The sequence below is a fragment of the Sinocyclocheilus rhinocerous genome, unplaced genomic scaffold (genome assembly GCF_001515625.1).
Source record: "Sinocyclocheilus rhinocerous isolate Xijiao unplaced genomic scaffold, SAMN03320098_v1.1 scaffold480, whole genome shotgun sequence".
Classification (NCBI taxonomy): domain Eukaryota; kingdom Metazoa; phylum Chordata; class Actinopteri; order Cypriniformes; family Cyprinidae; genus Sinocyclocheilus; species Sinocyclocheilus rhinocerous.
This window is the reverse complement of record NW_015655401.1, coordinates 1,563,226-1,586,192: the sequence shown is the minus strand read 5'-3', so window position 1 is coordinate 1,586,192 and position 22,967 is coordinate 1,563,226. Positions and strand designations below refer to the sequence as shown.

Here is a 22,967-nt window from a genome sequence, read left to right as displayed (position 1 = left end):
GGGCACCACCAGTGCAGAGCTTGCTCAGGAATGGCAGCAGGCAGGTGTGAGTGCATCTGCACGCACAGTGAGGCGAAGACTTTTGGAGGATGGCCTGGGGTCAAGAAGGGCAGCAAAGAACCCACTTCTCTCCAGGAAAAACATCAGGGACAGACTGATATTCTCCCAAAGGTACAGGGATTGGACTGCTGAGGACTGGGGTAAAGTCTTTTTCTCTGATGAATCCCCTTTCTGATTGTTTGGGGCATCCGGAATAAAGCTTGCCCGGAGAAAAAAAGGTGAGCGCTACCATCAGTCCTGTGTCATGCCAACAGTAAAGCATCCGGAGACCATTCATGTGTGGGGTTGCTTCTCAGCCAAGGGAGTAGGCTCACTCACAATTTTGCCTAAAAACACAGCCATGAATAAAGAATGGTACAAAAACATCCTCCGAGAGCAACTTCTCCCAACCATCCAAGAACAGTTTGGTAAGGAACAATGCCTTTTCCAGCATGCTGGAGCACCTTGCCATAAGGCAAAAGTGATAACTAAGTGGCTCGGGGAACAAAACATCGAAATTTTGGGTGAATGGCCAGGAAACTCCCCAGACCTTAATCCCATTGAGATCTTGTGGTCAACCCTCAAGAGGCGGGTGGACAAACAAAAACCCACAAATTCTGACAAACTCCAAGCATTGATGCTGCAAGAATGGGCTGCCATCAGTCAGGATGTGGCCCAGAAGTTGATTGACAGCATGCCAGGGCGAATTGAAGAGGTCTTGAAAAAGGAGGGTCAACACTGCAAATACTTTCTTTGCATAAACTTATTGTAATTGTCAATAAAAGCCTTTGACACTTATGAAATTCTTGTAATTATACTTCAGTATACCATAGTAACATCTGACAAAAAGATCTAAAAATACTGTAGCAGCAGACTTTGTGAAAATTTATATTTGTGTCATTCTCAAAACATTTGGCCACGGCTGTATTCACGTAAACAGTCGGTCTATAGGGTATTAAGTGAATTTAAACCGTTGAGAAGCAAATCACACGTGTAACAGTATTAGATCCGTGCACAAGCTCTTAAAAAGACAGCAGCCTAAATAAACCTGCTGTTGTCTGTGTCATTACTGTTTATGCTGGGTACACACCACAAGATAATCGGGCTGATTTTGATTTCTTATAAGATTTTTAAAATCTTTTAGTGTGTACCCAGCATTATTTATACAGTGAAGACTATCCAGTGTTACTTTACAGTTGAATAGATTCAGTTTCTGTAGTAATTCTGTACTGAAATATTACTGTTAGACCTACCTGAAGAACTTGAGTGTTACAAATTAAATTAACAGTACTTTGTTTTTTGTCTGTGCTATTGCTTGGCATTTATTTAAATTGTTCTTATTGTCTTTATTAGTTCAAATAAATGTAATTCTGAGTTTGAGTGCACGCGATTCGTGGGTGGGGAGGTATAAGCACCAGGAGGAAGGGGGCGTGGTCCATGGGAAACAGTCCTGCCACCACAGCTGGAAAAAATCCTAGAGGAAACACTATGTTTAATATAAAACTTTTGTAACAACACAAATGTCTTTACCTTTTAATCAATTTAATTGCAACCTTGCTGAAAAGTACTAATTTTTCAAAACAAACTAATTCTTACCGTCCCCAAACTTTTGAACAGTTGTCCATTTCTAAAGGGCTCGGGCTAACAAAATGTGTTGCCTCCCTTAATTCAATCTATGTGCTGGTTTATCTGCCATCTGTCCAAATAAAATCCATTTACCTTGGCATTAGACTATTATTCCATGTAATTTGTACAGTGTCCATTCATTTTAACGTGCAGATGAGCATTTATGCCACAGTATTCCAAAAGGTTAAGCATTAGCCAAACATTTTACCCCAAGTACACATTTCACAGCAAATGGGATGCAAATGACAAAACAATTAAACAATAAACTTAAACTTTCTCTAGCTTCCAGAAGAGCACCGGTTCATAAGACTCTTGGAATCTGACAATATTCCATGACATCAGCCATGTGGAGAACCTGCTGTTTTCAATTTTGCGTTCCCTTTGGCAAGTTACAGAACATTTGCTATGAAATGCCACATGAACATCCTGCACACGCTTCATTTAGTACCCACGGCTTCCTTTATATATTACCATTCCATCTTCTAGAGGTTAAATAGATGTAGTGAGAGCACTGCTTTTTCAAAGATTACATGTCCTGCTTCACAATGTCAACAATTGAAAAGAGGAAGTTTCTCTGCTGAGCAGGCACTGTGGTCATTTATATTTTGGTTCCACAGCTGCAGCAGCAGCACAGTAGCTGGAAGGCCATTGTTCCAGAGAGAAGTACATGTAACAACACCACATAACAAATAAAACCACTTATAAGAACAGCTCAAACGACCATGAATCAAAGCTAGTGTCCGGTATTTCCTGATGAGGGCTGAAACCCTGATACAGAGCTATCCCACATCTGTCCCAGCATAAACCCCCTTTTATTCTTATGTAACACTCTACACTGAAGGCATGACAATTAACTAAAAGCCAAAGTTTGCTTCCCTCAATTCATATTCCTAGTGTCAAACGCTTGGAGTGTTCACTAATAAACATCATTGATGCTCTAACATAATTTAAGAGAACATACTAACAATGTCCAGCTGCAAAAGTTAGATTTACAGATTTGCGGTAGAATCCACTCTTTAAAGTCTGTTCCCCCTCCACTGTTCAGATTGCATGATATTATTTCTATTAATCAGTCACATATACTGTTGCAGCAGAAATAGCTACTATATTTTTTCCATTAAGGGGCAACTCAAGAGATAATAAGAATATTATAATACTATTACAATACATATTGTATTACATTTAAGTGCATTTTATAATATACTCAATAGTCTCTATACATCAGATTATTTTAACATAATATATATATTATTAAATGTTTTTTTTTTACTTGGGTTCAAATGTTTCTGCACTTTTTTTCGTCTTTTTCTTGTAATAAGATTACAATGAAGCAATTTTTTTTTTTTTTAAAGAATATGGCTTACAATAATCTTTAAGCCTTTTATTTTCTCAATGGTTGAAGCACACTATGTATCACTCATTCTACAAAACTATGCTGTGATGATATGAAACTTGCTTGAAAACAGTGTCATGAAAGACGTCACAAGATCAGCTCAAATCACATTGCTAACTGCTTATAATTAACACCCAATTACAGCAAGCTCCAATTTGGCTACGGTCTGAGATTCTGTGACAGCAAAATCAGAGCAATAATCATGCAAGGAGGGTACGGCCTAAAATGGTATTTTGCCATTGCAACTACTGGAGTTTAACCTGAACATAGATAAGACACTGATTATTTGATAGCTGTAGGAGCACTGACAACAGTTTGTTTAGCAATATGCTGCTTTAACTAAAAGAGGGTGCTGATACTTGCCTTTACTGCATATTCTTTATTGGTGATCAGATTGATGCAGGTGTGAACAACAGCATAAGCCCCTTCTCCAAGAATCTCATTTTGTAGTTTGTAAACATCTATAAATGAAAAAATATATATAAATAAAATGAATATTTACCCTCCTTAGACAGTGAAGCTATACTCCAGGCTTGAGCATTTACAAAAGACAAACAAAAAGGGCTTGCCTTCAAAACGTCCGGAGAAACTGTCAGTGGCTCTGCATCTTTTTTTCTTCTTATTTCTCTTCTTGGCATCAGGGATATCGATGGGCCGGCTAGATGGCATGTCTTTAAAAAAAAAAAAAAAAAGAAAACAGAGTTAAAGTGCACAATGTGTGCCAAGTCCATCACTCTAATCTGCTATGAACTTTGCATAAAGCTTGAGAGATAAGCAATATCTCCTCAATAAGTATTTCATCAGGGTTTACTTCAACCTCAAAGACTGATAATAACAGACAATATTAATGAAAAAGTAGGCAAAATAGCAGTACCAGGCCTTGGCGAGCGGTCTAACTTGAAGGACAAGTCAAGATGGGGTTCCGAATCTATGAATTCATCAGTCTTGAAAGGATTTTGCCCCTGGGAATAGGAAACAAGTGTCACAAATTAAAGTCTACCATTTCACACTCACTCAGGGCATAAAACACTTTCTGGTAAATCAGAAGTAGTTACCAACCTTGAAGGAGCGATGGAATCCTGTGACCTCCGTGATTTTGTTTTGCACCATGTTTTCAAATGGTCAGATAATGATGTGCAGCTTGGTGCCTTAATCACAGTTCAGTGGCTCCTTTCAATCAAATACTGATCACCTCTGATCTGATCACCTCAAGGTGGTCGTGCAACAGATGACTCCTGCTTACACAGAGACAGAAATATCATCAGTATGACCCTGAACAGATGCTCTTCCAGCAAGATAATCTAAAGTCTCAAAGAGACTAAGAAAAGAGGAAAACTCATGTAACTTACAGACTTGGTATTTTTCACATTGTAGTAGTCAACAAAGTCAGGAAATTTAACAAAACAAACAAATGAATTAACTTGCTATTAAAATCGAGAAATATATAAACTGAGAAATCTTATGGAAGCAGTTAAAAATCTGTTTAATCTTAGTTTACAAACTGTCAATAGCTATTTTTAATCAAGATGGCCGAGTAATAAGCCATCTCTGGACTGCATGCGGTTTCAGTCAGAAAGACCGTTTTTTTTTTCTTAAAAAGAGTTCCAGGAATCATTTAATAGGTAGTGGAAAGGGATTCATCTTACCCCGTTACTAGCCGTGATCCGCCAGCGTTCACGCCGTTGCTCCAACCCACCGTTTAATAGGTTGCTACTCTGTGTTTGTCAATTGTAAACGAAAGTTGATGGCACAACGCATATATAAGGTCGTATCTCGCACTCCGCCCACTCTACATTCCACATCCAATCAAAATAATTGCAATGAGAGTCAGACTTAAAAACTAAGAACACTATTGGACATTTCGATAACAGGGGCGGGGCATCCCGTTCCTAACGTCATCTATTCAGAATCAAAACTGGACAAGCGCTTTAGTTACGCCGGACTTGTTTATTTTCCTATCTACTGGACAGTGGAAAAATTAGTAGAGTTTTAAAATGAACACACTTCAGGAAACATATATATATATAATTTCTGCCTCACGTGAAGCTACAAACCTGGTCTGGTAAAGACTGATATTTGATGGCCAAAACTTCATATAATATTCTAGTGTTTATTTTTCAGGAACTATTGGAAAGGAAAATATTGAAAGGTGCAATATCACAACCCAAAACATAGAAGCATGTATTCATGTTTAATATTTCCTGCATAATTACAGCCAGAGTAACAGTTCATTTATTTGAAATGTTTTTCCGGTAACAATAAAGGTGTTATTGTTGACTGTCATATAAATATGTGCATAGGTTGATGTAAATATTGTTGGGAACAGCTAGTTTAGGGGTTTAAAACTGTGTTCAAGTCAACAATTAAATATCTAAGTATCTAATCTTAATCGTTCAGAGTTTTCTTTTTCTTTTCTTTTTTTAGTATTTGTTGTAGTAGGATTATTTTAATATAACTTAATTTCATGTTTAGAGCCACTGGTCTGTAGTGAGCAGGGAGGATATGTGGCTCACTGCAGCCATCTACTGTTCATTTCGGTCAATAAAAAAATACTTTGTTCATTTGTTGTTATTATTTCCTATAAAATTCCAAACGAAATGCATAAGATAAGCATTAATTACTTTAGTTAAAGTAGTACCCATATTGTGTATACAGCATTCGAATCAATCTCTGCTAATAATTAGCCTGGTCTGCCAACTCGCGCATTCTCAGTCTCATTCTAGGCTACATATATTCCATTCAGAACTTGCATAAAAGTTTTGTTTTTCGTGTTGCTAAGAGGACCAACGGCCACATACCCTGTACACGCAGCAAAGTTTTGGGAGTGACATATAAATCCCTCATCACTCATAAAAGTGGGATTCACTTTCGAAATTGCGAAAATTTACGACAGTGATAACCGTAGCATTGAATAGCAGAAAAATTTAATTTATCAAAACAGATATGCAATAATTATACTTTTCGATTAATAGAAAAGTATTTTAATTTTTGTATCAAAATTTTTTTATATAATTTTATGATAAAACAGAACCAGTCATCATGACGTTAACTACTACGCATGTGCAAACGTCAGACAAAACTCTGCTAACAGTTTATTTATTTATTTATTTATAAACTCAATCCCAACCAAAACTCCCACCCAAGCCAAGTAGCCGCCGTGTTAATTCTCACTCCAAGTTAAACACAAACGTTGGCAGACCTGAATTAGAAATATAGCTGAGTTAAATTTTAGTTTAAAAAAATAATACAATTAACTTTGATCACAAGGTTAAACAACATCAAAGCTCAATCGATGTACAGGACTTCTCATTTATGTGTCAAAATGATCCAAAATTAAAATCTGTTACAAAAATAAAATCTGTTGTAAAACAAAAGATTTCCAAATCAGCAACTGTGAGCTGCGTGCACCTTTGAATAATGTAATCATCTTAAAAGTTGTCATCAATCAAAGACGAACTGAAAAAAAAGAGGAATTAAAATCTGACGGCATTAATTCTATGACATTACAGAGTGTGTTAAACAGTTCTCATAAAGGTTATAAAGCTCTTATACATTTTTTGAAAATAACAAATTTATATAATAAAATATAGGTAGAAGGTTTTTTTTTTGTTTGTTTTGAGAATTAGCATTTCCCTTGATATCAGCGCCTCACACTCCATCCCAGTAGGTGGCGGAATATGCACCAAAAGCTGGTTTGCCAACCGCCATTAAACATCATAAGAAGAAGAAGAAGACGAACTGAAAAACGGGAACGTATGTTCTCGCGATATTTACTGATGAACGTAACGCACGTAGACAGGGTGGAAATACAATGTAGCTAAATAACCGCTTTCATTTGAATTAATTTCGGTTTTAAAAAGAAGCTTTAAAAACTTTGAGAAATCCATTCAAAGTAAGTGCCATAGTAACTGCACTATAAATAATTGCTCTTGAACACAAGTATTCTAAGCAGATAATGTGATGTTTTGTTTGGCTAGCTCGTGCGTCTGCTGGCTCTCTGCGCGCGTCCTTGATTGATTGTTTACGTTGGTGAGATGTTCTGTTAGTTTGGATCAATTGATTGCTTATTGTTTAATGTTCAATGGATTGCTTATTGTTCTTATTGTTTATTGATCAAGTGCATGTTATTCTGCTAATTGCTTTTAAATCGAACGTGTTCCTCTTGCGCTCCCAGATTAGAATTTACTACGTGCCATTCACTGAAAGTGTGCATGAGCATTACTGAACTATATCATATATATATATATATATATATATATATCAGTTTCAGCCAGACCTGCACTCTAGGATAACAACTGCCCTAATATATATATATATATATATTAGGGCAGTTGTTATCCTAGAGTGCAGGTCTGGCTGAAACTGATATATATATATATATATTAGGGCAGTTGTTATCCTAGAGTGCAGGTCTGGCTGAAACTGATATATATATATATATATTAGGGCAGTTGTTATCCTAGAGTGCAGGTCTGGCTGAAACAGGAACCATCCCACTACCTCAGCTATAAGCAGTCACCATGGAGAGTATGTCATTATCAGTGCTATGCTTTAATTTGCTGTTTCAATGTCCATGCATATTAAAGCCCAGTATAAACAGAACTTGTATGCAATGTTCCACTAGGCTGTCAAATGTCCTGCTCGTTTTATGGGTGCAAGAGGACCTACAATAGTCCAGAAGCACTGAAAAATCATCTTCAGGACCATCAAAAGAACACTGCCCAGTCTCTTCCAGGTATAACATCAACATGCCTGTGTGTGTGTGTGTGTGTGTGTGTGTACCTGTTTTTCTATCCTGGTGGGGACTTAAACCTGAATACACACAGACTGCTGATTAACTGTAGGGCATATGAAAGGGAAAGAATACAGTTAAAAGAGGAATTAAAATCTGACGGCATTAATTCTATGACATTACAGAGTGTGTTAAACAGTTCTCATAAAGGTTATAAAGCTCTTATACATTTTTTGAAAATAACAAATTTATATAATAAAATATAGGTAGAAGGTTTTTTTTTTTTTTGTTTTGAGAATTAGCATTTCCCTTGATATCAGCGCCTCACACTCCATCCCAGTAGGTGGCGGAATATGCACCAAAAGCTGGTTTGCCAACCGCCATTAAACATCATAAGAAGAAGAAGAAGACGAACTGAAAAACGGGAACGTATGTTCTCGCGATATTTACTGATGAACGTAACGCACGTAGACAGGGTGGAAATACAATGTAGCTAAATAACCGCTTTCATTTGAATTAATTTCGGTTTTAAAAAGAAGCTTTAAAAACTTTGAGAAATCCATTCAAAGTAAGTGCCATAGTAACTGCACTATAAATAATTGCTCTTGAACACAAGTATTCTAAGCAGATAATGTGATGTTTTGTTTGGCTAGCTCGTGCGTCTGCTGGCTCTCTGCGCGCGTCCTTGATTGATTGTTTACGTTGGTGAGATGTTCTGTTAGTTTGGATCAATTGATTGCTTATTGTTTAATGTTCAATGGATTGCTTATTGTTCTTATTGTTTATTGATCAAGTGCATGTTATTCTGCTAATTGCTTTTAAATCGAACGTGTTCCTCTTGCGCTCCCAGATTAGAATTTACTACGTGCCATTCACTGAAAGTGTGCATGAGCATTACTGAACTATATCATATATATATATATATATATATATATATAGACTGTGTGTGTGTGTGTGTGTGTGTGTACCTGTTTTTCTATTCTGGTGGGGACTTAAACCTGAATACACACAGACTCATGGGGTCCCCACGGGTAAGCAAGCTAATAATTCACACAGAATGAAGTTGATTGAAAATCTAAAAATGCAGAAAGTTTCCTGTAAGGGGTAGGTTTAGGTGTAGGGCAATAGAATATATGGTCTGTACAGTAGAAAAACAATTACGCCTATGGAGAGTCCCCACAAGGATAGCAAACCAGACGTGTGTTTTTTTTTTTGTACTAGTGCACTTGATGAATGAAATGCTGTTTATAAACATTTAATCAATTAATTTACAATCATAAACAATGTCACATTAGCAATTTGGTGTCTACTCTAATGCACTGTCCTTTATTCTTTAGGGAAAACGTTCCTGTGCTCTCATATAGGATGTGATGGTTCATTCAACAACATGCAGCAGCTAGTGGAACATATGAGGCACCACCACAAGCCAAATAATTTTTTCCTGTGAGTTCCTATAGCTTTGCTTTTAGGTTTCTTTCTTAATGAGGTTGCATTTATTATGTTGTTTAACTTTACTCCTTCTTGCCAGTCCGTAATTTCTCATAGAGGTGCTCTTATTTGGAACCATATTCATTGAACGTCTTAATGAAAAGAAGTCCAGCATACACCAAAGAGAAGTCTGTTGTTTCACAACAGCATATGATTTTTTTTTTTAAATTTTATAAAAAATTGAGGTAAAAACAAACAAGAAAATGAAACATGTATCAGAAATTTGTATCAACATGAAAGTATGTATCATTCACTATAAGATCAATAAGATTTAGAATGCATTTAGAAAATAGGGTGAATTTTCATTTAATGCTGACTGTAAACAGCTGTCTTAGTCCCAATCACTTTATAAATCTGCTCAAAATCTCTGAAACCAGGTTACCATTTTCTACTTTTTAACTCTCTAAATATTACTTTTTACTATATATATTTATTATTGCCTTAATCTTTTAAACAGCTGAGAATATGGTGATCAAAATTTTATAAAAATCACCTGTCAATTCCATTCTCTCCTTCTCGGAAAGCAATGACGAAGTTAAAACATCCAGTAATATGAGTTTTTGTAAATACTACAACTTTTTTTTTTTTGAGGCCAAGTACTTTTTTTTTTTTTAACTTTTCTAGCACTTCTGTTCTGCTCTAATGTTTGTTTCAGCTTTATGCTTCTTCATTATCATCATTTTTATGTCCTTTAGGTGTGAGAGCTGCAGGGCCAAACTGCGTTCTTACCGCACCCTTCTCAAACACCTGCAGACCTGTGCTAAAGTTGCTAAGAACAAGGCTGCAAAGGTCGAGCCTGGAACGTCACCTGACGTGGATCCCACCAATGTTCCTCCCACTTCCGGTGACATGGAATCATCTAGACCCCTCTTGGCCCCAAATGCACCTGAGGAGATGGAGTCTATGCCCTCTTTGCCCACAAATCCAACACCGACAAACATGCCAGTAACCCAGCAGCCCCCAGAAAACAATGCATTTGCTAACCCCACACCTGCAGGGCCTGCAACTGTGCCCCTTGCCATTTTAAATCCTGCTTCAACCCAAAATCTTCCTTGCCAACCAGAATCTCCCTACAGCTCCTTTCCACCCACTCTGTCTCCTGTTAACCCAGCCTTCCAGGCAGATCTGGGCCTACAGCAGCAGCAGAGGTCTCCTAGGTCTGGTCCTCCCAGTCTGCCCGCTTCACCGCCCCTGCCATCATCACCAGGATCAAACGCAGTCTGGAGGAAGAACCAAGGTGAATGAATCTCATAAATCTTTCTTCTGTGAGTGAGGAAAGCCGACTTAAAGAAAGTGTCATTGCTCACAATGGGTTTCATTCTCTAACTGTGCGTAAGCATGAATTTGTGCGTGAAATCTGATCATGATTCATCAATAATTTTCATATTAAAACTTCTAAATTTAATTTTAAATTCTAAATGTATTGAAAAAATGTCTAAAAACAAAAACACGTTAGCATGACATTCTATAAACAGATACACAACTGGTCAAGAGTTTGGAATAATAAGAAAAAGTATGTTTGGATTTTTTTTTTATGTTTATGAAAGAAGTCTCTTTTGCCCACCAAGACTGCTTTTATTTGATAAAAAATACAGTACAAACAGTAATAGTTGTCATACATATCATTACTGTTTTCTATTTGGATATATTTTAAAATGTGATTTATTCTTTTGATGGTAAATTAATGAAGGTCATTACTCCAGTCTTCAGTGTCACATGATCCTTCAGAAATCAGTATAATATGCTGATTTGGTGCTCAAAAAACATTTGTCAATGTTGAAAACCGTTTTTTGTGGAAAAAATAAATTTTTTACATGATTCTTTGATGAATAGAAAGTTTAATAGAACAGCATTTATTTTGCATTTTAATCTTTTGTAACCTCATGAATGTCTTTACTGTCACTTTTGAAAAATTTCATATGTTAATGTTTTTTAAATAATATTAAAAACATAATCAAAAATAAATAATGCAAAAACTACTTACCCCAAGCTTTTGAACAGTAGTGTATCATGATTTCTACAAAAATATGAAGCAGCAAAAACTGTTTTCAACATTGATAATAATAATAAATGTTTCTTGAGCACCAAATCAGCAAATTAGAATGATTTCTGAAGGATCATGTGACACTGAAGACTGGAGTAATGGCTGCTGAAGATTCAGCTTTGCCATCACAGGAATAAATGTTGTTTTAAAATATATATTCAAATAGAAAAAAGTTATATTAAATTGTAATTATATTTTAAAATGTTACTGTTTTTACTGTATTTTTGATTTTTTTTTTTTTTTAATGCAGCCTTGGTGAGCATAATGTTTCAAAAACATTATAAAATCGTAATTATTCCAAACTTTATTTTTCTCAAATAACTAACCTTGGGCACGCATTTCGCTCATTTAGAATAATCCAAATTCATTCAACAAGGTAATGAACACAAGTATTCAAGTACTTGTGTTCACAAGTACAATTCATTTGCGTATGCACTCGTTGTGAACTAGGCAGACATTTTTCATGAGAAGTTCTCTTTTGCACATAAATATGAATAATCCACAGAATTATTATTGAATGAGACCCAGTGTTCCTTAAATCATCCTACATTTTAGACCCTGTTCACCTGTGTATTTTCCAGTTTGCTCAACTGATCTCACCTGCTTATCAACAGGTGTGAGTCCTTATGAAAGGGAATTTGTAAGTCACTTGGGGGGGAAATGCCTAAGCCATGGCCGCTTTGAGTGAACTGTGTTTTGTCATGTTGCACTGTCCGGCCAGACCCGCCTGGGCCCCTTTTGCACAGATGGAACTCTCCGAGCAGTCAGAGTTTAAATAGAGATGAAGTACAGGTGAGGCACAGAGAATCCACACACACATTGCTTGAGGGAACAATCAGATCTTCCTTCAAATGATGATTTAGATGCTAATCCTCCTCCCCTTCCCATGCTCTAACTGGGCTCAGTGTTTCCCTGGGTGTGCCATCTAGCTGTACAACTCAGTCCACTCCCATCCGATCCTAAACGCATATGTCCGGGTTCTTCACTAACGTAACATGTAATAAAACATCAGAGAGTGTGCTTTCAGGGCCAGTGTTCCTTTACTTCACTTTTTCCTTTTCCCATTAGCATTTTGCAAAAATCAGGTGATCATTTCTGGCAAGAGATGGTGCTGTATCATCATAATTGACCATGTGTGGAGAAGTTGACAGCTCTTGCTAATTCCAACACCTTTGTGCCCATGTTCATCTGTCTAAACTGGGTTCATTGATGGTTTTTCATTGTGTAAATAATATATTGCTCTTGTATATATGAGCCGATGTCAGTGATCACTGGGGTTCTTTTTCCAGCTCAGTCTGATACTTTTACTGGTGAAGGTTTTTCTGTCTGTCTACAAACATTCTCTATGAATATAATAGTCTTTGAGTTAGTTTTGATTTTAATGATTCTCCCATTAATTAAATCTCTCAGGTCAGTCCTTCAACTGCCGCATCCTGTGGGAGCACACAAGAGGTCGGTACAGTTGCCTACAATGTGGCCACTGCACCCCAGACCGGGGGGAGATGACCGCTCACATTGAGGGCCAGCACAAGAACCCAGGGGGCAAAGTGAACAGTGATCATGGTATGACTTCTGTACTTCATTGTTTAATTCTAAACATTTTAATGAATGAAGTGCACTTTTTATTTTATTTCATAGCCCAAAAATGACAATTCTCTCATTTACTCACCCTCAAGTTGCTCCAAACCTGTATGAATTTCTTTCTTCTGCCGAACACAAAAGATATTTTGAAGAATGTGGGTAACCAAAGAGTTGACGGTAGCCACTGACTACCATAGTATTTTTTCCATACTATGGTAGTCCATATTATTCCATACTATTTTTTCCAACAACTGTTTGGTTACCCACATTTTTCAAAATATCTTTTCACTTCTACAGTATGGAAAAAAATACTATGGTAGTCAGTGGCTACCGTCAACTGTTTGGTTGAATTTTCATTTTCGGGTGAACTATGAGTCTGCAGATTTTGGTTAGTCAGAGTTCGCAGTTTTCACAGAATACACATAGGCCTGGTTTCACAGACAGGGCTTAGACTAAACCAGGATTAGGCCATAGTTCAATTAGGACATTTAAGTAATTTTTATAAACGTGCCTTAGAAAAAAACATTACTGGTGTGCATTTTGAGACAAAATAAAGGCACTGATATATTTTAAGATCAGTCAGATCAGGTTTCTTTCAGTTGAAACAGCTCAGACTTATATTTTAGTCTGGGATTAGGCTTAAGCCTTGTCTGTGAAACCGGGGGATAGTGTACGATGGGCAAAGACTGTTTTTAGTTTCAGACTATGAATCTATCCAGTCAATGGATATCAAAAGTATTTTCAGCCAATTTTAGAACATGTGGTTTTCATTTGTCATGTGTCTAGGGTTAGGGGCAAATGTTTCTGCATGAGTTTTTTCTTATTGGAAGGATTTGAGTCTGATAATATATAATATGATCCTCAGTTGTTTAGTGTATAATGTCCAGTGTCCAAACTCAGCAAATGCTTTAAAAATATGTTCCAATTTTAAAAGTCATGTAGTGTATTGGTTTAAAAGTTGTGTAATGTATGGTGCCCAGTTTTTCTCTGTAACCATTTACAAAGTCAGCAAGTATATGATACATAGTGTTTTAAAAACTCTTTAGATTTTAAAAGTCTTGTCGTGTAGTGTATTCCAGCTTTTTAGCCTTTTGAAAGTAATTACACAATATAGGAATGTTATCTCACCAGACTGAACCTTCTGTGTATTTTACAGATACAGAGATTGGCACCGCATCTTTACTGGCTAAGACTTCACTGCAGTCTGAGAACTCAACTTATACACAGCTCTAACATGAAATGAGATGCTAAACCTGCTGATTGACAAAGAACTTTTGTAGTAGCATTTTATACAGTGGGAGAAACTCAATGTTTTCATTTCACAGACAGTGTGGACTTCAAGCATCTGTGGTCTGGATCTGTCCATATCACTATTCAAACACATGAAGTGCTGCATGCCTTGTCTTCAGTAAGCATTATGAGTCATCTAGACTAAAAAAAAATTTCTTGTTAGGTTTCAAGTAATTTGGAATGGCATATAAATAAACTCAGTAATATTGTAATATTATGTCACCTACGTTTTTATTTGACCTTTTTACAGTAGGCGGTATCTCCATTAGAGAACAGTATTCAAGAGTGAACAATTTTGTTTTTTTGATCAGTTGTTTCTGTAGTGTTTACTACTTGCAAATAAAAACCTGTCAGGTAAACTCTAAATTGTGAAGTGAGTTAATCTAATCACAGGTAGCTGAGTTTGATCAGGGTTGGAGCTAAACTCTGCAGCGCATTGGACCTCCAGGGCAAGATTTGAGGAACCCTGGTCTATACAATGGTATATATAGTAATCAAATAGAAATAAATACATTCAGAACTGCACGAAAGTGACTGAAAAACTTCCGTAAAATATACAGTGAAGGGTGGAGTGACTTTAATTATTTGCATAGTGTATTAGCAAATAAATAAAGTAGATGAAAGATGTGGAAGAGAGACACGGGTAGATGAGAGCCATTCTGCTTTTATTTTAAAAACTCAGTGTCGCGGCCATTTGTTCAAACTGTTCAGTTTCTCACTTCACACTCCCATCAGAGTGTGCAGCGAGGATGCACATTCAATCTACTTCAACGCTTTTGTAAATAGATGAAACAACCGGAACATAGGCAACAATGGAGAACATGGTAATAAGACTTTACTGACTCTGCCAGACAGCCAGTAGTGAGGAATATGCGTGTTTTTTTTTTTTTTTTTTATCATTAAAGCATATAAATTGAAAGACGCCCAACGTTTCCTTTAAGAACCGCACGAAAGAAAGTGACTGAAAAACTTCCGTAAAATACAGTAATAGGTGGAGCAACTTTAAGTATTTGCATAGTGTATAAGCGCAATTTTAAAAAGTATCTGAAAGATGTGGAAGGGACACAGGTAGATGAGAGCCATTCTGCTTTTATTTTAAAAACTCAGTGTCGCGGCCATTTGTTCAAACTGTTCAGTTTCTCACTTCACACTCCCATCAGAGTGTGCAGCGAGGATGCACATTCAATCTACTTCAACGCTTTTGTAAATAGATGAAACAACCGGAACATAGGCAACAATGGAGAACATGGTAATAAGACTTTACTGACTCTGCCAGACAGCCAGTAGTGAGGAATGGTGTTTTTTTTTTTTTTTTTTATCATTAAAGCATATAAATTGAAAGACGCGAGGCCAACGTTTCTGTGAAGGTGGTCAGGATGCTAACTTAGCCAGCTAGTCTTTTTTTTTACTAGGCTAAAAGCAGGAAACCCGCGGAATTACATCAGTGTTTTATGAACATTTTTGTTGTGACGAAGATATGCTTACAGAAACCAATATCCTTTTATAAACCTCCGCGTTTGGCTTATAGGACAGACTGACTCTTGAGTTCCAGCACTCACTAGCTGTCCAGCTAGCCCGGACCTGTCTCAAAACCTAGTGAATTCCCTACATAGACAGCATTTTGGGCGCCTTAGGAGCGCGCGAACGTTCGAACGCTTCCAAGATTAAACATGCTGTCTAGGTAGGGTGCTCACTAGGTTGAGACACCAGCAGGAGAAAATTCTTCCATTTCAGGGTTGGACGGATGAGTAATGTTGGCTTGTATATTAAAAGCAAAGCTTAGATTCTAAATATTGAGTGTCAGAATATTCAATCTGCTGTGTGCATCTGTAAATGATTAAAGAAAAGTCAAGCAGCTCTTATTTGACATGCAAGTGTAAAATGAAATTCTGCAATGTCTTTGAAGTTTAAGTAACTTACATGGATATAAATAATCACAATTAAACAACGAATTTTAATAGAAATAAATACATAACATAATTGAAATATAGTATATATGTTACGTATATTAATATACTATGGGATGTTGATTTACCTACAGTGTTCAAACTTTAAAAACTACTACACTTTTTCACTTTATCTATGTATCTATCTATCTATCTATCTATCTATATATATCTATATATATATAGATAGATAGATAGTCCATCTGTCTATCTATCTCGCTCTCTCTCTCTGTATGTCTGTCTGTCTGATAGACTGCATAGCTTTAAAACTTTGAAATGTCAAGGTTTTAAAACTACCGGCCAGGCTTTCTCAAGCCAGCATAAAGTATGAATTGACAAACTTTTTTTTATCTAGTTATTTTTGACATGCACGTCTTGTGTTGTTTTGTATTATGCAGTCACTGTAAAAATGCTTTAAGTACAGATAGGATACAAACTCAGCCAACATTGGCGAGGAATTTATTAACCACTGAGCTAACGCATACAAGCCTTTCAGTCATTTTGTCTCCATACCAAGAAAAGTTGTAAACAGTAAAGCATCACACACATGTAGAATGTCAGAGAACTGTGAATTTCCATCTCTAGCTGTCAGAGAGCAAAAGCTGGTTGATTTCTCACAGATGTAAGCTGTCGATATAACACTGGTGTTGAGAAGTTGGTCAAGAGCTTCTTTTAGTCTCACTCCGAGTTATACGTGTCACTCACTGATGAAGTATTGCAATCTTTTTTCTTTCTTTCCCATTTCAACAGTACTACAGTTGTAGGACTCATATTCAGAATAGAGAAGACTGACAGATGACTTCTGCTTTCCTCTTGTTTCAGTGCACTGTGCAGGTGAAACTGGAGCTGGGACACAGAGCCCAGTTAAGGAAGAAAGTCACTACTGAGGGCTTCACACATGACTGGATGGTGTTTGTTCGGGGCCCAGAGGCGTCTGACATCCAGCACTTTGTGGAGAGAGTTGTCTTCCACCTTCACGACAGCTTCCCAAAACCCAAGAGAGGCAGGTTTTAATTTGAGTCAACTTCGTAACACTGTGACTTCATAGAGTACTCACAGCCATGTAGGTTTAAGTCCCTTTCAATCAGAATTAAAGAAACCATTTGTGTGTATGCCCATTTTCTTCTGTTGAGTTATCATGTCTAATCTGCCTGTTTAGCTCATGCTGTTGCCCAAGCTAATATACTTTGTAGTTCCATCGTATGACTATATATCTGTCTCTATTATAGATCAGTGATTCAGATCTAAATGTAAGATTTATGTTTATGAATTGCATATACAATTTCTATCTATTTGGATTACAGAGTTTTTTAAGTCATGCAATGAAGTAAATGCACACCTTTGTTAGAGAAAGAACTTAAAGAAGACATATAAATGCACTCTTATTTAACCTTCTTTTTATTATCAACATTTCGGCAACAAGCCTTTATCAAGGTACAGAGTTTTATCATAAGTTTAATGTAATGCATATTTGTCAGACATACAATGAAACGGGTAGGATTTCTCCTCTTGTTATTAACCATTTGCATCTATTTTATTTTATTTAAATAATAATATTTTCAAAATGCATTTACTCATATTGCTTAGAATTAGCATAAATCTGTTCTTTGTGAAAACAATGACATGTATTCAGTTAAAAGTATTAACGTGGTTAAATATGGCTAGCTGTGGAACAAGCAATATTGAGCTAAAATGTATGAGACTGAAACAAATTGGATTTATTGATGATAAATATATAATCCTAGTTATTGTGTTTTTAAAACACATTCAGTTTATTAGTAACAGAAATCTTACCCGTTTCATTTTTGTAAGACAGACAAATATGTCTCACAAATTCTGTCATTATTCATCATTTATACCTCATGTCAGTCTAAACCCGGACTTACTATTTAATAATTAAGATATTATTAATGCAACCTGAGTGGTTTCTGTCCCTCTATTGAAAGTCCAGGTAACCAAAACTTAAAAGATCAAAAAAGGTTATAAAGGCATCATAAAATTAATCCAAATTAATTGAGTCATTTAATTCAAATCTTGTAAAGAGATATGATTATTTTATATGATGAACAGAATTAATTTAGTCTTTTATTTGCATATAAACAATGGTGAACTATCCCTTTAATTCCTTGTAGGTATGTTTCACGAATGAACGTTCAGCTATTAAACCAATTTTTTTTGTGTCATATCTGTGATTTGTTTATTTGCCACAAAGTAAAAAAGCTGGACGAACATCCTCTAAGTGTTGTGATTTCATTCATTTTTGCCAGGTGTTGTATTTGAAGGTGTGTCATTTTTTGATGTTACTTTCTCCTATCCAAGTTAAATGTGCAAAGACAACTATAAGTTAGCCGTTTGTAGGTTGACTTCCCAAAATGTGTAAACACTGTGTCTCTGGGGTGCTTTCAAAATATCTCCCTATTTGTTTGAGTGGTCTGATATGTCAACCTCTGGCTAAACCAATGATGTGGTTTGGGGGCGGGGCTACCAGATTATAGGAGTGCTGTGGAAACCTGTTCGGGAAAAAATGGTTATTTTTACAATTCCATTGTGTCATTAGTGGCAAAGAAATAGTACACTTCACCATATTTTAGTATGTACATGTAAATAGTACATTCTAGTGTCATATTTCTGTTTCAGTACAGATATTAATATTTGTGTAGATGTTAACTATACATCTTCACTTTTTCTTTTTTTTTTCACAGTTTGTAAAGAACCCCCATATAAAGTGGAAGAGTCAGGCTATGCTGGTTTTCTCATGCCTATAGAGGTCTATTTCAAAAACAAGGTGAGCACATCCCATATCGACAGCAGTATCTGCATTTCTTTATCTATAACATGAATAACTGTCATTTCAAGCAAAATGTAAGAAAAGTTAAGCACAGTGTTGTACTCAGTCTTTATAGATGTGTGAGGGTGTGTTATTTTTAAGTGGTTTGTTGCCAGCATTGGAAAAGTGTTGTGATTGAAGAGTTTTGCAATTCAGTAAAGGTAAAGGTTGCACAACTAGGTGAACCAGTTGGGCACTGGGAGCTAACAGATTTTATAGACGCGTTAACAGAAAATTGACATGCAGCTATTGAACTACAGAGAACTTGGAGGGGGTGTAAATGGTAAGAATATGTACATTTGTATGTCACTTTAAGACTTACTTCTGTTTCGTTTCATTATCATTTTGTATATTTTTCCAGAATCTGTAGTGGAATATTTATGGGGGTTTTCCATTTTCTCTCTTGTTTCCTGTAACGTAATCAACCAAAGAGCGTACTTTGATCTAACTTTACTGTAAATGTTACACATACTGCTAGAACGAGATTCAGGTTTGATACTGATGTTCATACTTTTATCAACACAATTTCTTTAAATATTTTTTTTATCTATAAAGCCTGAGCATGCTTGTCTCTTCTATGACAGGAGGAGCCTAAAAAGGTGTGCTTTAATTATGACCTTTTCTTGAACCTGGAGGGCAACCCACCTGTCAACCACCTGCGCTGTGAGAAGCTCACATTTAACAACCCCACACATGAGTTTCGACGCAAGCTGGTCAAGGCTGGTGGGGTGAGTGGGACTGTTTGTCTTTGCTTTTTCTGTACCTCTACAATCAGCTCTTTTCAGTGGATTCTCACACTCTCTCTTTCTGTTCGGATGTTATTCTTGTCCCAGGCTGTGGTTATTCCTGAGGGAGCAGAGATGATGCCAAGGCCGAGTCCAGATTATCCAATACTGCCTACTATTCCACTCTCCGCCTTCTCAGACCCCAAGAAGATCAAGTCCTCTCATGCAGTAAAGGTTAGTAATAAAGTCATTCTTTGGTCAGTAAGTTATTAAAATGATTTTCAAAATTTATTTAAAGTGTTTAAGATATTCAATATCCTATATGTTTTTGCTTAAAGGGAAAAAATGAACATTCTATCACCGTTCTTCCCGTAGTTAGATTTTTACGTTACGCAGATTTTTCAGTCCCGTTCCAGTATGATTCTATCCCACTCTGGTGGCACAGGCTGTATTTTACAATTCCCACACAGATGACACAGCAGGCAAAAGGAAGGTGCTTTCCCATGCTGTCACATACAAACAAAAAACATTGAGAATATCCAACTCTTCGGCTGTAAACTTTAAATACTGTAGGCAAATAACATTCTGTACTTTTAAAAATTAAATACATTTGATTAACCATTAATTACAGAATGTTCATTTTTTGGGTGAGCTATTTGAACTTGAAGTTTCCGTAAACAAGGTTTTGAGTGGTGCTTCTCGATACAAAGCTCACTACCACAGTAGTATTCTGGGTGGATATGTAGCTGCTTCTGAGGGGATGTCTGTTTACATGACAACGTTTTCAAACTTCGAAACTTTTTATGCGTTTTGACTGTTCGTTTACACGACAATGGCGTTTTGGGGACTGAAAACGCATATTTTTGAAAACGGCACCGTTATCGTTTCCGTGTAATCACCCAATACGGAAGAGTTTGCTAACTCTTCTTCAGCAAAGTGTGGATTTACTTCACCAATATTACAACCAACAGCGGAGACGCATCATATACAACCACAACATATAATCGTCACTTCCCTACAAGTTCCCTACTGTTTACTAACAAGGTGACAGCGCCAACTACTGGCCTGGCATACGTAATACAGCGTTTTTGGCCGTTTTCGCGGATATGTGTAAACGTGAATCGTTTTGAAAATGTTGTCGTGTATACGTGAAACTTTTTAAAAATGCAAGAGAAACACATCGTTGTCGTGTAAACGTAACCGGAGTATGTATTCAAAGATCAGTCATTTTAAAACTTTTATTGTAGGAGTCGAGTAAAGATGGAGGAAGTGGGAGCAGCAAAGGCCTCAAAGCCCATAAGGCAACCAAAGAGCACCGAGAGCACACACGAAAGGATTCAGAGAGCAAGGCCACGTCTAGAGAGAGCGACCGTGAGAGTGGCAAGTCTTCACGAGACCAGTCGTCATCCTCTTTTTCAAAGAAAGCCCCAGATGGCAGAGGAAAAGATGAAGGGAAAACAGTGCCCAAAGCAGCCTTCAAAGAGCCCAAACTCACAGTCAGAGAGTCCAAGATGGATGGCATGTCTCCAAAAGGTGGAGGAGCAGTGACGGGCGGAGGGGGACAGCTGGACACTCGTGTCCCGAGCAAGCGACCCTCGACTGCCACAGAGTCTCCAAAGCTGAGTACTAAGAAACAGAAGAAGATAGGCTCTGAGGGCATGAAGGGGCCTGTGAGTGGAGGCTACAGCAGCAACTCTCCCCGCATTACCTCAACAACACCCTCCACATACCCCGAGAAGAAAACCCCTAAAGATAAAGGCCACTGGGCAAAGATGAAACCAGAGGTGCAGGAAGTGAAAAGGCAGCCAGACTCCGACGAATCCAACTCTGAAGATGAAGCCTCTTCCAAATCAGAGGTATGTTTTGGTATTTCGATCAGCAGAACATGGATTTGAATGTAATGAAGCTCAAGGATGTTGTTTATTTAGCAGTCGGCTCCATCCAGTCCATCTAGTTCCAGCTCCAGCTCCAGCTCTGATTCTGACTTTGAGCCGTCGCAGAAGCAAGGCCAAGGTACTGAGTTTAATCATGAATTGTATGATCAGTAGTGTGTCCCCTCATTGAGTTTGGTTGAACGTGATGATTGTGTCCAGGGCCGCTTCGTTCTATGGTGGAGGATATGCGCTCTGTAGGCTCTGATGATGACAGCAGTTCTGAGGTTGAGACGCCCATGAAGGCGACTCCACCGAACCAGGACTCTCGGTCTGTGCCAAGGACTTTGTATTTGATCTAATTTGGTCTTGTTTGAATTTCAATTCAATTTTCTTAAAAAGAAAAACATGAAAATCAAGACAAATTTCTGCACATTAATATTACCATAGTCTTGTTGTACTGAATCCAGTTTATATTCCCTTCACAAGTTCATTTTCATGTTTCCAGTTTAAGCATGGACAGTGAGAGTGATGTCAATGAGGAGTCCCGTCCTCCCAGCCAGGAAGCCCCCTCACCTCTACCCAAACTCAGCTCAGCAAACCTAAAGGTAAGATTGGCATTGCATTGCAATGAAACTTTGGACCGGTTTATACACTGAAAATAAATTGGTGCAAGATTTACTTTGAAACAATTTTCACTTGGAAATTGCTAGTAAATTTCACAAATAATTACAAAGAAATGGCAAGTAACACATGGAATTGAAAATAAAATTTTAAATAAGAAAGACTGGAATAGTATTTTTGTGTAAAATATGTTCTAATAATCTAAAAAAAAAAGCATTTTTACAGTGGATCAGGTTTATATTTGAATTTGATTTTAAATAGTTTGTATCCTTTGTCAGATGTTAGGAAAAAAGAGCCCAGATTCTTGCACCCGTGAGAAGGTGCTCAAGAGGGGATACGACAAGGTAGGAAGGGTAAATAACTGAATCATACTCATCCGTGGCTAAAATACAGAATTTTATTGCACATAAAACTACACTAGTCAACATTTGAAGTGGATCAAAATGCATTCTTGTCTTAGGACAACTTTGATGAACCTTTTAGGTTCACTTTAAATATTGACTACTGTACAATGGAGGTTTTAAATGAGTGATCTGATTACAGGCTTATACAGAGGAGCTTGTGGACCTTCATCGCAGGCTGATGGCTTTGAGAGAGAGGAACATTTTACAGCAGGTAAAAATAACTTTTCTTTATTTGGGTGTATTTTAAGTGATTCTTAAATTAGGGAAATGTTTGTAATTAGCACAAAAAAAAAAGTTTGTTACTCCTTTAATAAATTTGTAAAAAGTATTCTTTAATAAATAAAGTGTCCTTTATTATATATATATATATATATATA

The 22,967-nt window shown here is 36.9% G+C and overlaps 3 protein-coding genes across 14 annotated transcripts in view; 2 read left to right on the top strand and 1 right to left on the bottom strand.

The window, feature by feature from the left end:
- Positions 1–4,798, bottom strand: part of LOC107718128 (MAP kinase-interacting serine/threonine-protein kinase 2-like) — a 17,317-nt gene extending 12,519 nt beyond the window's left edge. The window contains exons 1-5 of the mRNA XM_016525101.1: positions 4,705–4,798; positions 4,118–4,293; positions 3,933–4,020; positions 3,628–3,729; positions 3,422–3,519 (exon numbers count right to left, since the gene is read on the bottom strand). Coding sequence (XP_016380587.1) covers positions 3,422–3,519; positions 3,628–3,729; positions 3,933–4,020; positions 4,118–4,168 — 339 coding nt within the window. The 5' untranslated portion in view covers positions 4,169–4,293; positions 4,705–4,798. The remainder of the gene's footprint in view (positions 1–3,421; positions 3,520–3,627; positions 3,730–3,932; positions 4,021–4,117; positions 4,294–4,704) is intronic.
- A 2,012-nt stretch (positions 4,799–6,810) lies between these two features.
- Positions 6,811–14,496, top strand: LOC107718126 (zinc finger protein 414-like). 8 transcript variants are annotated; one of them, XR_001637386.1, is made up of 8 exons: positions 6,811–6,950; positions 7,522–7,585; positions 7,683–7,793; positions 9,128–9,233; positions 9,974–10,515; positions 12,044–12,114; positions 12,733–12,885; positions 14,060–14,140. XR_001637386.1 is itself a non-coding variant. In XM_016525096.1 (8 exons), exons 3-8 carry the CDS (start codon positions 7,579–7,581, stop codon positions 14,134–14,136), a joined length of 996 nt encoding a protein of 331 aa, XP_016380582.1. In that variant the 5' UTR covers positions 6,811–6,950; positions 7,036–7,087; positions 7,522–7,578; the 3' UTR covers positions 14,137–14,496. The 8 variants fall into 8 exon arrangements, 6 of the variants coding, with proteins under 6 accessions (XP_016380582.1, XP_016380584.1, XP_016380583.1 ...); XM_016525096.1 differs by lacking the exon at positions 12,044–12,114 and adding an exon at positions 7,036–7,087 and having other exon boundaries at positions 14,060–14,496; XM_016525098.1 differs by lacking the exon at positions 12,044–12,114 and adding an exon at positions 7,036–7,087 and having other exon boundaries at positions 7,510–7,585; positions 14,060–14,496.
- An 837-nt stretch (positions 14,497–15,333) lies between these two features.
- LOC107718125 (protein ENL-like) overlaps positions 15,334–22,967 on the top strand; it is a 13,102-nt gene continuing 5,468 nt past the window's right edge. For 2 of the 5 annotated variants that reach the window (XM_016525091.1, XM_016525090.1), the window contains exons 1-8: positions 15,334–15,442; positions 16,962–17,142; positions 18,842–18,924; positions 19,551–19,694; positions 19,800–19,925; positions 20,939–21,547; positions 21,620–21,704; positions 21,785–21,849. In XM_016525091.1, coding sequence (XP_016380577.1) covers positions 15,431–15,442; positions 16,962–17,142; positions 18,842–18,924; positions 19,551–19,694; positions 19,800–19,925; positions 20,939–21,547; positions 21,620–21,704; positions 21,785–21,849 — 1,305 coding nt within the window. In that variant the 5' untranslated portion in view covers positions 15,334–15,430. Of the gene's footprint in view, positions 15,443–16,961; positions 17,203–18,841; positions 18,925–19,550; positions 19,695–19,799; positions 19,926–20,938; positions 21,548–21,619; positions 21,705–21,784; positions 21,894–22,070; positions 22,171–22,464; positions 22,540–22,729; positions 22,802–22,967 lie in introns of those variants that run through there. The other 3 variants (XM_016525092.1, XM_016525088.1, XM_016525093.1) reach the window with 3 other exon arrangements.

What these genes read in the sequence shown, in the direction of transcription:
- LOC107718126 (XM_016525095.1), top strand. An exon ending in CACTGCCCAGTCTCTTCCAG is followed by an intron (nt 7,794 to 9,127) that starts GTATAACATCAA and finishes TTTATTCTTTAG; the next exon opens with GGAAAACGTTCCTGTGCTCT. An exon ending in AAGCCAAATAATTTTTTCCT is followed by an intron (nt 9,234 to 9,973) that starts GTGAGTTCCTAT and finishes TATGTCCTTTAG; the next exon opens with GTGTGAGAGCTGCAGGGCCA.